We start from the raw sequence: 19,746 nt of genomic DNA on the forward strand, positions 1-19,746 counted from the left end.
ACCGACCCGGAAGGGTAAGCCCTTTGGCTCAAGCGTTCCAAGGGGGGAGGTCGACACCCCTCCCAGGTGGGCTGGGTGCGAAGCCCGCAGCGCGCTGGCTCCTGCCAGGACGAGCCCCGCGACGAGCGGCACCCACACGTGCGGGTTGTTCACCGTGAGGGGAATTCCAAAACGGCTTCTGGGGGATGGGAGTACGCCAGCGCTCCTGCTGCGAAACGTCTTTCCTCTTCCTTTTCGGGGCACCGACCTGAGTAGAGGCTGTCACCAATGCTAACTGGCAATCTTAATGGCCGGCAGAGAACATAACCTCACCTCCTTGAAGGTCCAAGTCGCTAGCAACTTGAAGGCATTAATAAGTATTATTTCTCTGACAGCAAAATTCTCCCCAGAAAGAAATAAAAAGATATCTGAAAAGAAGAACAGACTGGGGGAGGAAGGGCGAAGAAGGCTCTCGTAAAAGCCTTAATTCCTCCTATTCCGTTAAGTTTATCTGATGCAGAATCAATGACTTTTTGTTCCCGAGTCCGTCCTATTTTGGGGGGCGGGTGTGGGGGGGGGGCGGGGTGTCAAACCTTTAAATACCGTTGGACGTGGAGGGACGGCTCCCTGAGACGTAGGCGCTTTAAACACACACGGAGCGCTCGCCGGGAGCTGGCAGGAGTGTGCGGTCCAAGTGCGGTCAGGACACGGGGACAGAGGCCCCCGGCGCACTACTGCTCTGCCGTGAGCGGATGAAAGTAGCGATGAGGACGTAAGCTCGCCACGGTGGTCCAAGGCGCTAGCTAGTTAAAGTTAGCTCCACCCACGTCCACCGAGACCCCGCTCCCTGAAGTTAAGGAAGCTCAGAATTTATCTGCTCGGTAACGGTCTTCATAACCCGAGCTCTGGCTCAGATCTGCCACAGGATCTCGGGCAGTCACGTAATCTCTAGCTTCCTATTTGCAAAGAAGAGAAAATACTTACTTGGATCGTCTTACTGTCTTAAGAAACTTCATCACTGTTTACAAAGCACGTCGCCCTGCCACAAAGCCTTCTGACTGCAATTTAGAAGGCTCCTTTTTAAAACCCTATGATTTCGCCGGACTTGGTTCTAGAATGGATGACATGCTCCACCGAGTCTGTCACTCTTGACCATCTTAACACTCTAAATGGTCCACGACGGCCCTGGGGAATCGCTGGACAAGGATAAGATTCTACCCCACTTCACTTCAGTCCCACCCTAAAGAGAAGATTGAATTTTCTTACTTGTATCTGATCTTTTCATCCATGTCTTGAGGTGGTTCTTCTATAATGAATGAGACTAAATCTTCGAGACATTCTGCTTTTAACAGAAACTCTATAAGTTTGCGGTTCTGAGCTTTACATTCCTGTAAAACATCTTCCTCATCCATTAACTCCTTCAGTGTTACATCTTCTCTTTCTAGAAGTGTGTCTATGTGGGATGATGAATGAAGATCAAATTTCCAAAACATGCTGGTCTAAACAAAACGCAGAGAGTATTTCAAAAAAAATTTCAACTTTACATATTAACTTTTCAAATTTCAGCTTAGTTTCACAGTCTAAAATGCTAACTTGCATCACATAAGTACAGTAAGTTTCATATCGAGCCTATGAGGTACTTGTCTAAATAAGTAAAATTCGCAGGGCTTTTCCTTCTCAGAAAAGAAAGTATTTTTATTGAAAACAAAAAATTTTGACTTAAAAACGCCGGAAGAACGCTAAAGCTTGGGATGATGTCAACGTACAATATGAAGCCATCCATACTTTGCTAAGAACGTAATGCCGCGAAAGGAAGAAAGGAAGCCCTCTCTTACAGGGGAAGCGCACGTTCAGACACCGGGGTAGTACCTTCCAGCAACAAGTGACCAGTACTTGACCAAAGTGTCCGGCATTCTTCGGAGTATGAAAGAATTAAGTAAGTAACCACCACAAAGCGGCGCTTTCACGGCTGAGAGTCCTAAAACGATCAGATCTGTGTCATTCTTCACAAAGAAACTACACAAGAGGAAGCTAGTTCCTAAGGAATTAGGGAAACGAGCCACCCTCAGCTATTGGGAGACCCGTCTGACACTGGCCGTGCCACATATATACTCCCCCCTCCTCGCCCTCCCACCCCTCCTCAACAGCCAGGGCACGGCCATCTGCAGAGTCACACGAGGTCCTCACTGGTTACAACCGGAAACAGGAAACACAGAGTCACTATGTAATCTGCAGCTGCCACAACAAGACGCCCTCAAATGCCACTTTTGAGCAACGCGTGACAAGATGACAGCATCAAACAAAAGTCCTGATTAGGGTCAGGACTATTCAAAAGTCATTCTTGTGGGTCCAAGATGCTCAGCGCAGAATTCCGGAGCCGGGGTTTGGAGAGACACACACTTACTTCCTGTAACACCCCCTCCCCGCCCCCCACCGACAAAGCCAAACCTACCGATCAACTGCGGCTCTACCGCCCGCCCAGGGAAGCGGCCCCTGTCACCGTGATCACTGAAAAGCACGTGAATCTCCAGGCCCGCGCGTGCAAAATCCTGTGCTGGAAGAGCCTAGGTAGAAGGCAGGCAGCTGCAAAGGTCATAACCTATGTATAGCACACATAACATTCTGAGAACTACTTATTTTTGCTAAATCATCCATATTAGATCAGGTAGGAGTATTTAGTATTTTCAGGCACATCCGTCCAAAAAATGTTTTAAATCGGAGATCACGGAGGGCAAGTTTTAGTTATACAGCCAGTCACACCGATCGATCCAGGCACAGAAGACTGTGCACCATGTCGGGTTACTCAGGGACACGGAAAAGTACATCCACTTCATGTGACTTGACTATTAAGTGGACGATCATGGGAGTTTAAAATATAAGCAGTCTTAAGGAATCTTTAAAAAAAAAAAAAGACTCCTTAAGGGAACAGGTTTTAGGGAAGATTATGAAATATGAGGTTATAAGAGTTGTCCCTGCTTTAAAAAAACAATTCTTTATGTTTCAAAAGGCACTCATAAGCTCACCCCAGTCAGCGGCACGAGGAAGACACGGTGGGCAGAGGGGCTACCCTGACAGCTCACGGAAAGCGGAGCGGCGGTGGGGCACCTGCACGGGGACACGTTCACCACGAAGCTCGGGGGACGGCACAAGAATAAGGCACCGCCACCCCCCATTATGTACAGAAGACGTCACAGAACACGCTAAAAGGGCAGCGTCACAACTCCCAGCACGGTCAGCAACTGCCCCCATGCCACACCAGCGAGTGACCTCTCTGCTCCAGGACCAGGAGCGGGGCGGAGCACTCGCTGCGACTATAACCCTTGCTAGCGAAGGACAGAAACGGATACTTCAAACACAAGAGAAACCTACTTCTACTACTAAGCCAATTACAAAGGAAACAGGGCAAAGGTGATATATCCCTAGTAAGGAACTTCGGGGGAAAAGACGGTGGAAATCAATACAGCCATAAATGCTTTTCTGGTTTTCAGACTGTGGAAAATGGCAAACAGAAAAGGCGTTATTACGCCATTTTGCCCTAATAAAATTGACAACGTGAAAAAAGACAAAACGACGGCAAAAGCTAACTGCAGAGGAGGAAAGAAGGAAGCTCCCCAGGGTGACGCCGTCAGCACCGTCTACCAAGCTTCTGCCGGAGCAACACGGCTCATTCATCCGGGGGTTTGAACCACAAATCCTAAAACCTGTACACTCTACCGCTCTGCCTCATACTTGGAACCGAAGTGTACGGGCACGAAAACGGCTGTGTTCTCACACAGCCCCAGCACACAAGTCCCAGGCCGTGTTCGGGCTCCGAGCACGTATTAATCTGCACCGTTCCTGAAGGGCAGACACGGGCACTTGGGACAGATAATGGAGCTCTCGTTCGGCTCACGGAGCAAAGGCACCTTACACAAGGCCAAAAAAAGTGACCATCCATGTCAGTACACCTTGGCCTCACAGTTCATCATGGGAAGTTCGATCCCGGGATGTCCACAAATTGAAAGAAGGGTTCACTTTACTTATTATAAGTACTTTAGTGAAGTCACTGACTGAAGAGCTACAGGTGTATTCAAATACTTTCCAACGCTCCACTGACATCAGATGAGTTTGGGCTTATTTTGGTCTGTAAACCAAATTTCTGATCATCTAATAGAACAGTCTCTCCACCTGAAGTCAGAAAACTGGACATCATTACTAATTTAGCCTTAAGTCTTTTTTTTAAAGATTAGTTCTCATTTAAAGTAGTATGTCTTTTTTATTTTTTGTAATCCCATATAGAAAGGCGAGGTAAAATGAAGAATACTAAGAAATCAATCACAAAAAAGCAAAGCTGATTACCAAGACCTTACGACTGGCTAATTATAAACAAGATACACACTCACGTCCATCAAGTGGAAACTATAAACGTCCACAGACACAGATAAAGGCACACTCCTTAATTATGGATCCGAATATAATTATATCCAGCTAATCCAAGTAAAAATGGACTCCCCAAATTTCAACCTTATGAAGGTAACTCATTGAACACTGGATTTATAAAGAAGACTGATAATTAGTCATGACGAAGTAAGAGCAGGAACTGGCAAATGACGGCCCACAGACCAAATCCAGCCCACAGCCTCCATGCTAAGAACGGTTTCGATATTTTTAAAGGGTTGTTTTAGGAAAAGAGAAGAATGTGTGGCAGAGGGCAAATGTGGCCCGCAAAGCCTAAAATATTTACCGCCTGGTCCTTTACAGAAGAAGTTTAGCATCCCTCGCTCAGGGGGAAGTCAGGTTCCCACCAACGCTAACTTTCCTCTCCACCGTCTCTGAGCCCGCACGGACGCCACCCCGGACCCTCGCAGCCCACGCGGCTGGGGGCAGCCACACGGTGTGGGGCCAGACTGGCTAGAGACCCGTTCTCCTTCCCCGACTTCTCGGGCAGGTAGGGATAAGCGCACGACGACGTCATCCCCCACGTGCCATGAACCATAAAAATCTCCACGCACTCTCCTCTGCATCTGGCTGGATGCCGAAGACAAGAAGGGCTCTGAGGGATGGCAGAGCCAAAAAACGGAAGATGCCTCCGTCCCCAAATCACCACGTGGGAGAAAGACACCTGCCAACCTCAGAGCCTGCCCTAGGCGGTGTTACTATGTGCCATCACACACCTGGTCTGTGTGCTCTCACGGGGTGCCCTCCCTCCCTGACCTCCCAGCTCCTCTAATCCCCAAGCCTGTGACTTCTTGGTTTACTATACTTACTTAAGCAAGAGAACAGGAATGCTTAAGCAACTGTTTTAAAATGCCTGAGTCCTTTCGTTTTCCACCATCCTGAATTAGAAGAGCATTTTTTAAAATCGGAACACTCTGAAATATGCATTTCCACAGTGCATTTTCTTTAGACTGGGTATGCTACAAACTTAAAAATAAAATAAAACCACAGTAGACTTCTTAAGCAAACATTATGTATTTTACCTTTTGGTCAAGCAGCAAACTGACTGGAAATGAATGGCATCAGTAAATTAGTTCCCCTAGCTTCTACTTATGCCCTGTGAGGTCGAAACAAGCTAGGTATGAACTGATAGTCACATGCAAAGTTCAACCGCCAGGGCCCTGCAGTAAAATGGAGTCCTTTCAAAAATACAACTAAGATACTCAGAAAAACTGAAAGGAGCTGGCACTTCAACAGCTAATTTTTAGTGAACGTACATATAGTTTAAAATCCTTACTAGGATTTAGGGATAAAAGGGAATACAATTTCTGGGGCACCTGGGTGGCTCGGTCAGTTAAGCGTCCAACTTCAGCTCAGGTCACGATCTCACGACTGGTGTGCGTTCGAGCCCCGCATCAGGCTCTCTGCTTTCAGCCCAGAACTCACTTTGGATCCTCTGTCCCTCTCTCACTCACTCACGCGTGCGCAACACGTTCTCTCTCAAAAATAAACATGAGAAAAGGTCAGGGGATACAATTTCTCACAGCAAACCATGTCATGGGCTTTTATCAGGAGACAAAGAAGGGAATGGTGAATAAAACCTAAAAACCTGTCGTCTTTCTTCCAAACCCTAGAGTTGTTTTAGAAGTTGGAGTAAGACGGTTGGGTTTTCTCCCAAAGAACTGAAGGTTAGGTTGGCGGCTCGCTGGGGAGTCACCTGTCAACTTGCCATAGACGGGACGCTGCTGTTCTCTGTCTTCCCCAGAACTGACAACACCAGTGAAAACTACCATCTTATATGCACAAAACAGGACCAAAGGCCATAAACCTATTCATCTCAGATCAACCACTTTAATTACAGGTCCTCTGCAATTATCAAAATAACCTTCCTTCTTAGAGGCAAAATCTGGGCCTTGGTACCTTTTTTTCAAAGCAGCTAAGCAGTGATGCTGTTTCTGGGAGAAAAGGTGTCACCCTGTCTGTGACATAGGAACCATACGGTGATGTGGTGAAATCATTTTTAAGAGGTATGACAAACACATCAGACCTTCTGCAGAATTTTCTAGGGCGCTGCTGGCAGAATATATTCAACAGGGGCTCAACTGTGGTTCGGTGTGAACCGCCTACAACCACTTGCTTTCATCAAATAAACAACTTTTCCTCCCAAGCCTTGTTCGGACTCTTAGGCACCCAAACGGACCTGGATTCCAAGGTCTGCTCGGCTACGGGCTGGCCCCGAAGCCTTGGGGAAGCAGACCCCCCTCTCCAAACCTCCGTGTCCTCACCGAGCAAACCGGCTGTGAGGAGTCAATGACAAAGGCCTGCTTCCGGAGCTGGACCGCACGGGCACCTCGGCAAACAGAAGCTGCTGTCGACAAACGTGCCGGCCTCTGACGTCTGCGAGGTTTAAGCCAGCGTTTCCCTGATTCCCACGGGCACCGGAGACACCTAGGGGTCCTGTTAAAGGGCAGTCTCAGATTCGGACTCAGGAGATCTGGGGTCAGGCCAGAGATTCTGCATCTCAACAAGTCCCCAGATGCTGCAGATGCTGCTGCTACCGCCGCCCTGGGTTTAAACTACGGCTGATCATTTGCAACAAATTGTAGTAAGTGTATTCAAAATAATTACATAACTAAGAGAAACAGGAAAAAGGCCGACGCTGCAAACACGCGGCTGTGTTATTTCAGAAACTCCCTGTGGACAGGCTGATATCAGTGGGTTTTCTCTGGACATGACAGATGCAGGGTGTAACATATTATATCACTTTCCAACAGGAACCCAGAAAGAATGACACGATGAACATGGTGAAAGATAAACCAGCGGCCCTCAGAAGGGAGAAACTGCTAATCATCCTGCCTCCCGATGGCAGCAGTAAGCCGAGGGAGTGACAAAGAGCTCTGATGAGTCTAAAGTTCAGAAAGCTCCTATTTCTATGAACTGTACTTAAGTTTAGCAAGGATCTAGCCAAGCAGGACAGGCTCTCCTCCACGAACCCTACCGCCACACCTGTGGAGTACCTGCACCCGGGGCTGGCTGGGCCCAGGGCAAAACGTCCAGAGACTCAAAAAAGGATTCCAAGATTATTATTAAGAATTGCTGAGCTTACGAAGAGCAGCTGAGCGTCACAGCAAACACTTCTGCACGGGGGGACCCGAGACCACATGGGCTGCACAGGCGTGAAGGCTGCCGACACCGTTTCGTCACTGGCCCCACTGGAATCGCCAAGATTCCATGCTCTGAAGTATTTGCTAACATCCTCCAGGCCTGCAACAGACATGCACCAGATCCTTGCAGTTCAAGTAACTGCGGTCACCTAAATTCACGGAGTATAAACCAAAGGGAGAAGCAGCGGCCGCTTACATCCAAGACAACACCCAGGAAACAATCTATAAACAAAATGTGTGATGTTTAATATTTTTCTTTTTCTTTCTACATGCTACGAAGGGCATGTCTGTACTACAGATTTATTTTCAGAGTCTCAAACGAAGGCATACAGGCACATGCTGTCGGGAGTTCAAACTCCAGTGCACCTCAGGCCTCCCACCGCACTCCTCCCGGGAGGCCCTCGGCCCGGGGCTGCGGGGCCAGTGCCAGCGGGGCCCCGGCCGACGGAAGGAGCGCACAGAGCACGCGCGCCACAATGTGAGACACGTGTACGTTTACATTTTCTAGCAGCCACACCAAAACAGTAAAGCAAACTGGCTACGTTAACTTTAAAAATATATTTTATTTAACCTCATACATCCAAACAGTATTATTTCAACATGTAATTCTATTGTAACGAAGCCTTCAAAATCTGAGTGTGTCTCATACTTACGGCACATCCCAATTTGAACCGGCCACATTTTATGCTCAAGAGTCCTATGTGGCCAGTGGTTGCTGTATTGGGACAGGACAGTTCTAATTATACATTACTACGGTTATGATTCAAAGTTTCTCTCTTGGTACTAAAATAACCACCCTACTCTTGTTCCCCGCCCCCCCCCCCCCAACCGCCCAATATCCTTCTACAGCCAAAGTCAACAGTTAACCGCCTTTTCCACACAGGGCCAATGTGGGATTGGTGAGGAGAGGTTTATACGGGCCAGGTTTTCCCCTTCTGAGACGTACACATACACGAGAAATCATGTTTATTCTTGTACATATAAAGCAACTTGGACATTCTTCAACACAAAAAAAGTTGGCCACAAGAAAATCAGAACTGTTATTTAGCCTCTAATATCTAGAAATATTTGTAGCACTAATAGGAAAAGTTTTCATTCCTCACCCTGAAATAATGAAGGGTTAGATCTTGAGTCGAGAGGGCCAGAGTGGCTCACTGCTGGTTTAGACATGCCTCGCCAAACTGTAAAAGAGGCACATGTCTCTGGGAATTTCATTTCTAAGCTGACTCAAAAATATTGTAAAGAAGAAAAAAAAATACCCCGATCACTCAAATATGTTGGGAAACGATGATGTTTGATCAATGTACCAAAAAACCCACCAGACTCCCCTTCATCTTGGGAGTAAACTGAGCCTTCATGGCCCCCAATTAAATTAATAACAATGTGCTGTTCAACATTACTCATCATCAGGGAAAGACAAATCAAAACCACAATGAGATACCACCTCACACCTGTCAGAATGGCCAACATTAACAACTCAGGCAACAACAGATGTTGGCGAGGATGCGGAGAGGATCTCTTTTGCACTGCTGGTGGAAATGCAAACTGGTGCAGCCACTCTGGAGAACGGTATGGAGGTTCCTCAAAAAATTAAAAATAGAACTAACCTACGACCCAGCAATTGCACGACAAGGGATACAGGTGTGCTGTTTGGAAGGGACACATGCACCCCAATGTTTATAGCAACACTATCGACAATAGTCAATGTATGGAAAGAGCCCCAATGTCAACTGATGGATGAATGGATAAGGAAGATGTACACACACACACACACACACACACACACACACACACACTGGAATATTACCCAGCAATCAAAAAGAATGAAATCTTGCCATTCGCAACCACGTGGATGAAACTGGAGGGTATTATGCTAAGTGAAATTAGTCAAGGACAAGCATGGTGACTTCACTCATACGAGGACTTTAAGTTACAAAACAGGTGAACATAAGGGAAGGGAAACAAAAGTAATATAAAAACAGGGAGGGGGACAAAGCATAAGAGACTCATAAATATGGAGAACAAACAGAGGGTTACTAGAGGAGGTGGGGGGGAGGGGCTAAATGGGTCAGGGGCACTAAGGAATCTACTCCCGAAATCACTGTTGCACCATATGCTAACTAACTAGGATGTAAATTTAAAAAAAGGAATTAAATGAAAATTAAAAAAAACAAAACCAAAAACACAACTTGCTTATTCCGTGAGCAACAGACCCGGTTACCCCACGCCCCTGGCCGAGTTTCCGAGCAGCCTGGGAACGGGACGTGCTGGACGGTCGAGCTGCTGCAAGGCTGCCGGTGCTGGCTCACCTGCTCCCGCCAGCACCCAGACACCGGGAGTATCAGGGCTCCCCCGGGGCCTGGATTCAGGTATTCGGGGAACTCAGGGGGGCAGCGTCCGCCAAGACCCAGACGGGGAAGCGCCGGGCTCAGTAAGGTGGGGAGCTGCGCCACAAGGAGGGACAGGGAGCCAGGTGCCCACAGATAGGAGCACGCGGTGTCACTCTGAAGGGGGGAAACTCTTCCTCCTCACAGCAAAGCCGAACGCCGAGGCAAACGTTCTAACTTCCCACGAGGAAGCAGAAACACGGCACCCAAAGAAAGAGCACCAGCGGGCCTCTGAAGGCAGCTCTCCCTCGGTAGCAAGGGGGAAGATCACGAAGGCCTGGCAGGTCCACCCAGGAGCTGCTTCTCCGTTCTTAGCAAAGGCGTCCCCTGCCGACAGCTGCCCTCCCCTGCCCCCACATAAAGGCTGGGCTAACTAAATCGAAGGTCACACTGCCTATCAGAGATACGTATTTCTTTAGAGGGAAGCTTCATTGTATTTGGTTTCGCAACTGCTTCTTTCAAAGAACATGTCAAAAGCGATCACGTTTTTAGCACCCAGATATTCCAGAATTGTTTTCATTTTTACTTCGTAATTTCTTTGATATCTCAACTTGTCTTTGAGAGCCATAAATAAAGGAATCAATTCCATTTAGTGTGTTGTATATTAATCAACAAGTACTTTGACTACAGGAGTAACGTGTCAAATGGTCCTAACCCCTTGAAAAATACAAGAAAACTGAGGAAAGAGAAAACACAGAGAATAAAAGGCATCAATGCCAAACTTGTTCTGTAGAATGGGAGCTCAACAGAGGGGAGCTTGTGCAGAAAAGACTCCCTTAATACGTGAGGCCTAAGCTGGGCCTCAAAAGACCTGCAAAGTTCAGTAGGTGAGGGTGCAGCGAAAAGCATTCCAGGCCAGTAGAAGTTAAGTCTGCAAGCACAGAGAACAGGACAGAGGTTTCCAGGAGCTTCGGGAAATTCATAGCAGGGAGAAGCACCTGACAACCAGAAAAGACTTTCAGAAGGCGTGAGGACAAGCTTAGGCAACACGAGACCGGGTCTCAAAGGGCCCCTGCAGGACTGCCCGCACAGCCGCATGGGCTTGCTGCGGGAGCAGAGAGAACCAGTGAGGGTTTTTTATTTTTTTATTTTTTTAACGTTTATTCATTATTGAGAGATAGAGACAGAGCATGAGCAGGGGAGGGGCAGAGAGAGGGGGAGACGTAGAATCCGAAGCAGGCTCCAGGCTCTGAGCTGTCAGCACAGAGCCCGACGCGGGGCTCAAGCTCACAAACCGTGAAATCATGGCCTGAGCTGAAGTTGGACGCCCAACCGCATGAGCCACCGAGGCGCCCCGAGAACCAGTGAGTTTTAACTGAGATAAACACACAGCAGAGACACCCACAGTAGATAGTTAAATAATGTATCTTAATAACATCTAGGAAGAACCAATTCTGAGGGGAAGCAGAGGCAAGTAACACAGGAGATGACTGGAGCTCTGGCAGGTGCACTCAACAGAGGGCGCCCTCCCAGAGGCCAAGAGAGGGAGAGGTCCAGCCTGTCCTGGGTGCGGCCAAGTGTCTGAGTGGAACCGAAACACAGGACGGGGAAGGGAGTGCTAAAGACAAGGCCACGAAGGTGGACACGGCAGGAACTGCACACGACGCCGACACAGAAGCGGGGGAGGCAGGTGAGACACGGCCAATGAGCGGCACGGGGACATCAATGCTTTACGTACCGAACGGCCCACAAAGCCACGGAGGCGCTGACAGACAGGAGCCTGAAGAGTGAGCGACCTGTGCAGGAGCCTGTGTCAGCACCCCGGAAGGTGGGGAGCCCTGCGACAGCCCCTCCTCTGCAAGCCACGGTATCCCCGATGAGGTCTCCCACCGAATGATCGTTCTGCGTCCGACATCAACCTCCAACATCTGCCTCTTCAAAGCCCGATCTGCAGGTCTCCTCTGATCCTGGCCATACCGCGTGGTATCAGGCGACACAAACTGATGGCTTGCGTCCTAATTCTGAGCTGCCTGGGAAACGCACGACCCTCAGAAAGCAAACGCGACCGCCACACTGAAGCCAACTCCAAACCCAGCACTCGGAAGCGAAGGGCAGGGCGAGAGGTGCGATCTTGTCGCCCGCTTCGCTTTTATATTAAAAAAGCCAAGTGCCAACCAAGGAAGATCCAGTGCAACTTTTGTCACCTGATCCCCATTGAAGCAGGCAACATGTTCCCGCACATATGAAAACTCAAATGTACGTGAATCTTTACACGCAATTTCCACAATCGCAAACACTTCAATCCACGTAGGTGCAAAAATTTTACTGAGAACAAGTTTTGTGTTTTTTTTAAAATTGCAACTGAAGAGTTAGGAAGAAAGAAGGCAAATAATGAGGGTGACACAATGGTAATCAAGTTTCTGCCAGAAGCCCTGGCAAGAAAGACCCAACTGCATCTAGGTGGTGGTGGTGGTGGTGGTGGTGGTGGGGTGTGTGTGTGTGTGTGTGTGTGTGTGAGAGAGAAAGAGAGAGAGAGAGAGAGAGAGAACAAGAAACAGAGACAAGAAGGGGTGAGGCGAGAGAGTGTGTGTGCAAACAAGCAAAGGTAAGAGAGGTGATATAACTCAAAGTCCCATCCGAAAATTCTCATGGGTGAGGTGCCCGGGTGGTTCAGTCAGTTAAGCCTCTGACTTCAGCTCAGGTCATGATCTCACGGTTTGTGGGTTCGAGCCCCACGTCAGGCTCTGCCCTGACAGCTCGGAGCCCGGAGCCTGCTTCGGATTCTGTGTCTCCCTCTCTCTCTGCCCCTCCCCCAGCCCTAGCTAGCGCTCTGGCTCTGTCGCTTTCAAAAATAAACATTAAAAAAAAATTGTTTTTAATTTTAAAACAAGAAAGAAAAAAGAAAATTCTTATGGGCTCCAGAGGTTGATTTTCAATCTCAAGCCCCAGGATTCTCTGAATCTCTGAAACCACACAGGAGCATCAGCGACCTGAGCCGAACATGAGACAGAAGCCATGCGTAACTGGAGAGCACGCGGGGCGCTGCCGTCTCCCCGGCGCCGTGCGCGGACGCGGGAGCCGCCTTCTATTCGGCACGACGGCCACCCTCAGACTTCTGGTGAAGCCCAACACCGTTAAAAAGAGAACGAGTATGTCAAAATGAAGCACAACTGGGGGAAACTCGGAGACGCTGACACCAGGGTGCACGGGAGACTCAGGGCCGGCTCCTCGTGCCGGACGCTGATTACGCAAGGACAGGAGAACAAGCACGTGCTGCCCGGTGGCTTCCGGAAGCTCCTAGTCCCCAGAGGCAACGAGTCTGAAGCGCTGCTGATTTACAACGAATCCCACCGTGCACAGACTGCTCACAATGTCTCCTCCAAGAAGCACCAGGCCACTGTAGAAAGAGCAGCCCGGCTGGCCATCAGTCCCCAATCCCCAAGCCAGGCTACAGTCAAGGAAATGAATAGACAGCCTATGTGCACGTCATATTTTGTTAATAAAACCATAAAACTACGAAAAAAGAGACAGAGAGAGTGCTTTTACCTGGCACAGCACAGAATAGTTTCTGAGTCTGTGGCTACAGGGAGCAGCCCAGCAAGAGAGCAGTGGTCTGAGAACTGCACAGCCAGAAAGAGCTCCCACACGGGCAGCCGGGGTACAGAATACCTAATGTGCCCAAGTTTTACTAAGTGAAGCCAAGGGACAGGTAAGTTTTGAGTCCTCTAACTTGAAGCAAGTGACAGTGGCCGCTGTATTATTCACGTATCTGTTAGACACAAGATACCCAAAGAGAACAGCCTCTCCAAATTGCTACAAATTCTAGAGCAAAACGAGAATGCTATTAAGATGCTTTTGAAAAAAGGAGAAAGGGGCGCCCGGCGGCTCAGTGGGTGGAGTGTCCAACTCTTGATTTCGGCTCAGGTCACGATCTCACGTTCCTGAGATCGAGCCCCCAAGTTGGGCTCTGTGCTGACAGTGCAGAGCCTGCTTGGGATTCTCTGTCTCCCTCTCTCTTTGCCCCTCCCCTGCTCTCTTTCAAAATAATCACAAATTTAAAAAAATTTTTTAAAGGAAAGAAAAAAAGGCCAAAAAGAAACAGACTGCCGATCAAGAACAAGCTAGCTACCCTAGTTAATCTGTAGTTATGACCAATTCCGTGGCAGAAACCAGAACTGGCAAATTGGTCACGGAAAAAAGTGAAGTTCCGTTTTTCAGCTTTGGCTATTAAGCTTCCATCGTCCTCGCCCCACAAACTTTCAGCAGGCCACGCTCCCTCCTGAAGCGTCCAGGGCAGGCTCCACAGTCCCTGGGACCCCGGCACCAGGCCGCCATCCTCCGGAGGGCCCGGCCTCCGTGTGGTCTCGCGGCCAGCAAGCTAAAGGGCGAGGAAAGAACAGCGAGCTCGGGGGCTGCTGCGCGTCTGCTCAGGAATGAAAGTTCAGAGTCATTCAGAGAAGGTTCTCAGGATCGTTACAGCTCCTTCGGAAAAACAATCTTGAACCTCTCCCAGCTATTCCACGATAACGTTAACCGTCCTGACAGTGCAACCTTCTATCAAAGGTGGAAACACGATTACTAATGGCTACCCACTAAGTGCCCACCACAGGCCAGACTCGGGTCCGATGCTTTCAGATACACCCTCCCTCGAAACCTCGGAACAACCTTTCATGGTTTTGTTCTTGTTTTGCATATGGAGAAACCAAGATCAAGAGGTCAGAGGACCTACCAAAGACCAGAGCAGGTAAATGAACTGACCAGAACTGGGATCCACACCCGCGTCTGTCGCGCTCTGTCTGTGCTCCTCTCATGACAGCACCAGTGTGGGAACAGCAGCTGCGCGGCCAGGCCCAGCGGCAGGTCAGTCTCCCAGCACGAGCCGGCCCCAGGCCAGCCCATGTGCGCTCACGCCTGCAGACGGCAGTGCAGCGAGCCGACCCGTGAGCTCCCGGCTCTTAGGACTCGCCAGTCAATGGCAACAGCCTACCTGTGCGTGTGAGGTCAAGACAAGCTGGTGGACAGCTCAGTCAGAACAGCACGGCTGGCGACACCGGGAGCCCAGCTCTTGTGGCCACTGACTGTTATCAGTCAGTTCCCCAAGATGCCACAGGCTCATCAAAATGCACAGAAACACGAGAATCAGTACGCAAAATATTTCTAAACATGATGAAACAAAGAGAAATTTACTCAATATGAGCTACGTTTTAGATAAAAATTGAAAAACATGACTGGGGCGGGGAAACACCAGGCCTAAGAAAACAGGAAAAGTAGCAAGAGAAACAGGTCCAAAGACTGTAGTTGATTATAAGCTCAACATAAAGTCGAATTATGACGCGACTAATAAGCAAACCAACCTCAGCACAAAGTCATACGTGAATCTCGTCTAGGACTGTGGAAGACACTAATCCTCCTGCAGCCTGCCCCGGGCCGATCACCTCCTTGCCAGGCAATACCATACCTTGTTCCGGGGAGGAAAGAAACTGCTAACCCACATGGCACCCAAAGAGATGACCAGTCAGAAGGGCTCACCACTTGGGGGATAAAGTAACTAGCTCTGGGGCACGCGGGGGGCGTCCGAATTTGGCTCAGGTCCCCATCTCGCCATCCGTGAGTTCGAGCCCCACGTCGGGATCTGTGCTGACAGCTCAGCGTCTAGAGCCCGCTTCGGATTCTGTGTCTCTCTCTGCCCCTCCTTTGCTCGCATGCACATGTTCTCTCTCTCTCTCAAAAATAAACATTAAAAAACAATTTAAAAAAATAACAAGCTTTGCATATCTTCAAGGTCTTTTATGCTATCATTTATAGTTCCCCAACATAAAATGAGAGCCAATGAGTGAAAACTACAGACCACGTGCAGGCAGTTGAAGCAGGAACTTGTTCAAGATCAGGCTAAAGGTTAGGTTCACTAACACAAGCAATGCCCCATGGCTGGAGGAAGTGTGGCCCGAGCCTGGATGATCCTCTAGGAGAGCGTGAGGAGAAGAAGGCTACACAATCGGATCGCCGTGTTGTTTGATGAACCTCTTCTCAAGCCCAATTGATATAAAAGGCATGGCTTTATCTGGGCTGAAATGGAGCCTCGACGGGAAAACAGAAAGGATTACGCAACCTTCCAGATGTTTACCGGGTTGAACCCCACACAATTCTCCACTCCTCTGGCAAGTCTAGCAAGATAGCAATAAAGGACAAAGAAAAAGAAACAATGCCAGCAAATTTAGGAAAAGACAGAAATTGGGGAAATAATTCAGAAAGTCCAACATCCAAGTAACAACGTAAGTTTTAGAAGAACATGTTATAATCCACAACCACCTGCCTCAACCAAAAAAACCTTTTCTCAGAGTGTAAAGAACAGGAGTCCCCCCCCCCAGGCCGTGCACATCCTGTCACACTGGGTGCTGAAACAGACTTCTACGGCACAGTGCGAAGTTCCAGAGCATCAGAGATAAAGACAGTATCTCAACTTTTCTCGTGAGGACAAAACAATCCTGGAAATCAGAATGACATCAGCTTCCTCAACAGCAACTGCAGAAAAGAGCATTCTAAGACATGGAAGGTCGGAAAGATTTATTCATGCTTTCTCAAAAAGCTACTGGAAAATGGGCTCCACCAACACGTGGCAATACGCCAGGAGGGGTGCCTGGCTGGCTTGGTAGGTGGAGTGTGCAACTCTCTATCTTGGGGTTGTGGGACTGAGCCCCGTGTGGGGTATACAGATTACTTAAAAATAAAAAAAAATTTTTTTTGATGCTTTCTGTGCCAAGCACTAAACACTTTTTTAAAAATGTTTATTTATTTTTGAAGGAGAGAGAGACAGAGTGTGAGCGGGGGAGGGGCGGAGACAGAGAGGGAGACGCAGAATCTGAAGCAGGCTCCGGGCTCCGAGCTGTCGGCACAGAGCCGGACGCGGGGCTCGAACTCACAAGCTGTGAGATCATGACCTGAGCCAAAGTTGGACACCCAAATGACTGAGCCACCGAGGCGCCCCAAAAATAAAATCTTTAAGGGGCACCTGGGTGGCTCAGTCAGTTAAGTGTCCGACTTTGGCTTACATCATCATCTCGAGGTTAGTGAGTTCGACCCCCATGTCGGGCTCTGTGCTGATGGCTTGGAGCCCGGAGCCTGCTTCGGATCCTGCGTCTCCCTCTCTCTCTGCCCCCCCCGACTTGTGCGCAAGTGCGCGCATGCTCTCTCTCTCTCAAAAATAAACAAACATTAAAAAATATATTTTTTTAAGTTAAAAAAATAAAAAGAAGCATTGAGGTGCTTGGGTGGCTCAGTCAGCTGAGCATCCGACGATTCTTGACTTCGACTCCAGTCATGATCCTGGGTCATGGGACTGAGGTACAGGTCGGGCCCCGTGCTGAGCATGGAGCCTGCTTGGGATTCTCATTCATTCTCTCTCTCTCCCTCCCCCGCCCCCGCCGCCCCTCTCCACTGCTCATGCTCTCTCTAAAAAATAAAAATAAATAAAAATAAAAATACAATATTTTCAAAAAGCATGGCAGTAAGCCATGAGAGGAAGACGGGGAACACACAGAACCACGGATCCCACACACCGAGAGACAAAGACGAACCTCAGAAGAAAAGCAACGGGGGACACCTGCCCGGAGGAGCCAGCCCGGAGTGAGGCACGAGGCAGAGGGCTCTGAAAAGGATGCGTCCGAACAGGAGGTGCGTGTGCAGGATCTATGTGACCACGCAGAGACGAACTGTACTGAGGAAGTCAGGGCCCTAGGGAATAATGGACTCAAACACACCTATCTTTATACCGATTTTAAGCAAAGTTGTGCTGTGACTATGCTGGAAGACGAGGGAGGGAAAGAAGCTATGCACGTGCAAGGTGAATCTTCACCCTCACTGTTAGAAGTCAGCCAGTTTTGGGGCGCCTGGGTGGCTCAGTCGGTTAAGTCTCTGACTTCGACTCAGGTCGTGACCTCACTGCTCGTGGGTTCGAGTCCCACACTGGGCTTCTGTGCTGACAGCTCGGAGCCTGGAGCCTGCTTCCCATTCTGCGTCTCCCCTCTCTCTCTCCGCCCCTTCCCCGCTCATGCTGTGTCTCTCGTCTCTCAAAAAATGAATAAACGATGGGGCGCCTGGGTGGCGCAGTCGGTTAAGCATCCGACTTCAGCCAGGTCACGATCTCGCGGTCCGTGAGTTCGAGCCCCGCGTCAGGCTCTGGGCTGATGGCTCGGAGCCTGGAGCCTGTTTCCGATTCTGTGTCTCCCTCTCTCTCTGCCCCTCCCCCGTTCATGCTCTGTCTCTCTCTGTCCCAAAAAAAATAAATAAAAAACGTTGGGAAAAAAAAAATTAAAAAAAAAAAAAAATGAATAAACGACAAGGTGCCTGGGTGGCTCAGCCAGTTGAGCATCTGAATTCGGCTCGGGTCACGATCTCCCGGTTCGTGAGTTTGAACCCCGCGTCGGGCTCTGTGCTGCCAGCTCAGAGCCTGGGGCGTGTTTCAGATTCTGTGTCTCCCTCTCTCTGCCCCTCCTCTGCTCGCGCTCTGTCTCTCTCAGAAAATAAACATTAAAAAAAATGAATAAATGCCAAAAAAACACAAAAGTCAGCCAGATTAGAGAAACAGCTCCCTACAGGCACACAACTTAAAACCTGAAAGGAGGTAACTGTGCGAGAACAGCTAAGTGATGAAGGTACCAGCTACAGCCCCTCGTTAAGCAACTGAGGGACGAGGAAGGGAGAAGCCAGGAGAGACGGAGGAGACGACTGTCACTTCTTGCTGTGAACCATGCACCTACGTGAACCACGCACGCGTACAGGATGGAACACTACAAGAGGAAGGCAGACTGACGGCACTGGTGCCACGCCTGGCACTCAGCGAGAGCTCCGTGACGTCACCTCAGTCTGAGGTCGGACGCTGCGGAAGAGGAGCTCGCCTGCCGGGGGGGGGGGGGGGGGGGGGGGGGGGGGGGGGGGGGGGGGGGGGGCGGCAAGTAGGAGGCGGCCGCACACACTGACGAGTCTGAATATGAAACCCGAGCAAACGAAGAAACAGGACCAGCCGACCGACCAAAGCAGCCAACGGCAAGAACCACAGCGGCACCTTCTCCCAGGTGCCCCATCAGGTCTCTCTTCCACCCCAGCCTTTCTGCCATCAGCGTGTGAACCCACTCCAGGGCCCCGGGACGCCCAGGCTGCCACATCTGGCCTGCCACCTGTTTTTATACAGCCTCTGAGCAAAGAATGATTTTCCTGTTTTTTACTGGGGGAGGCGGGAACCAGAAGCATGACATTCTAGGACTTGTGAAAATTCTCTGCAATTCATGTTAAGTTTTCCTGAAACGCAGCCACACCGCTCATTTGCATACGATCTCTGGCTGCTGTCACGCTGTGAAGGCAGTGCTGAGTGGGACAGATGTCTGCGCCGCTCCTCTGCTTTCCAGATCACAATGACACAGTCACCAGTCAACGGTGCTTTGAGTGCCACGTGTGGAACCGTGACACTGTATTTTCTTATCACCCGTGCGTCCCCACAACGTCCAAACAAGAGAAGAGGAAGTGGACTTCGCCTGCCGAGCTCCTAAGGCACAGCAGGACGAGGACCCCTTCGTCACGAAATCTGCTGGCAAAGCCCTGTGTTCGTTGTGCCACCGCACCACACCTGTGCTAGGAGAACACAATCGACGTCCACATTTCCAGAAAAGGCGGTCACCACAGTATTGCTCACGCACAGGAAGGCAGCATCAGAAAAACTTAAAATTTTTAAATGCTAACCATTTCGGATGGATAGCTCTTATTATTATTATTATTATTATTTGCTTACTTAATTTTGAGAGACAGAGAGAGAAAGAGAGAGAGGGAGGTAGGGAGGGAGGGAAGATGAGCGGGGTAGGGGAAGACAG

At 49.4% G+C, this 19,746-nt stretch overlaps 1 protein-coding gene across 20 annotated transcripts in view; it reads right to left on the reverse strand.

Moving 5' to 3' along the window:
* PPP6R3 (protein phosphatase 6 regulatory subunit 3) overlaps nucleotides 1–19,746 on the reverse strand; it is a 138,405-nt gene that overhangs the window by 67,585 nt on the left and 51,074 nt on the right. For 16 of the 20 annotated variants that reach the window (XM_049641945.1, XM_049641938.1, XM_049641929.1 and 13 more), the window contains one exon: nucleotides 1,246–1,478. The exons of 1 other annotated variant lie outside the window; for it this stretch is intronic. In XM_049641945.1, coding sequence (XP_049497902.1) covers nucleotides 1,246–1,472 — 227 coding nt within the window. In that variant the 5' untranslated portion in view covers nucleotides 1,473–1,478. Of the gene's footprint in view, nucleotides 1–1,245; nucleotides 1,479–1,848; nucleotides 2,069–19,746 lie in introns of those variants that run through there. 3 more of the 20 variants (XM_049641862.1, XM_049641969.1, XM_049641955.1) reach the window with 3 other exon arrangements.

The sequence above is a fragment of the Panthera uncia genome, chromosome D1 (genome assembly GCF_023721935.1).
Source record: "Panthera uncia isolate 11264 chromosome D1, Puncia_PCG_1.0, whole genome shotgun sequence".
In the NCBI taxonomy this organism is placed as follows: domain Eukaryota; kingdom Metazoa; phylum Chordata; class Mammalia; order Carnivora; family Felidae; genus Panthera; species Panthera uncia.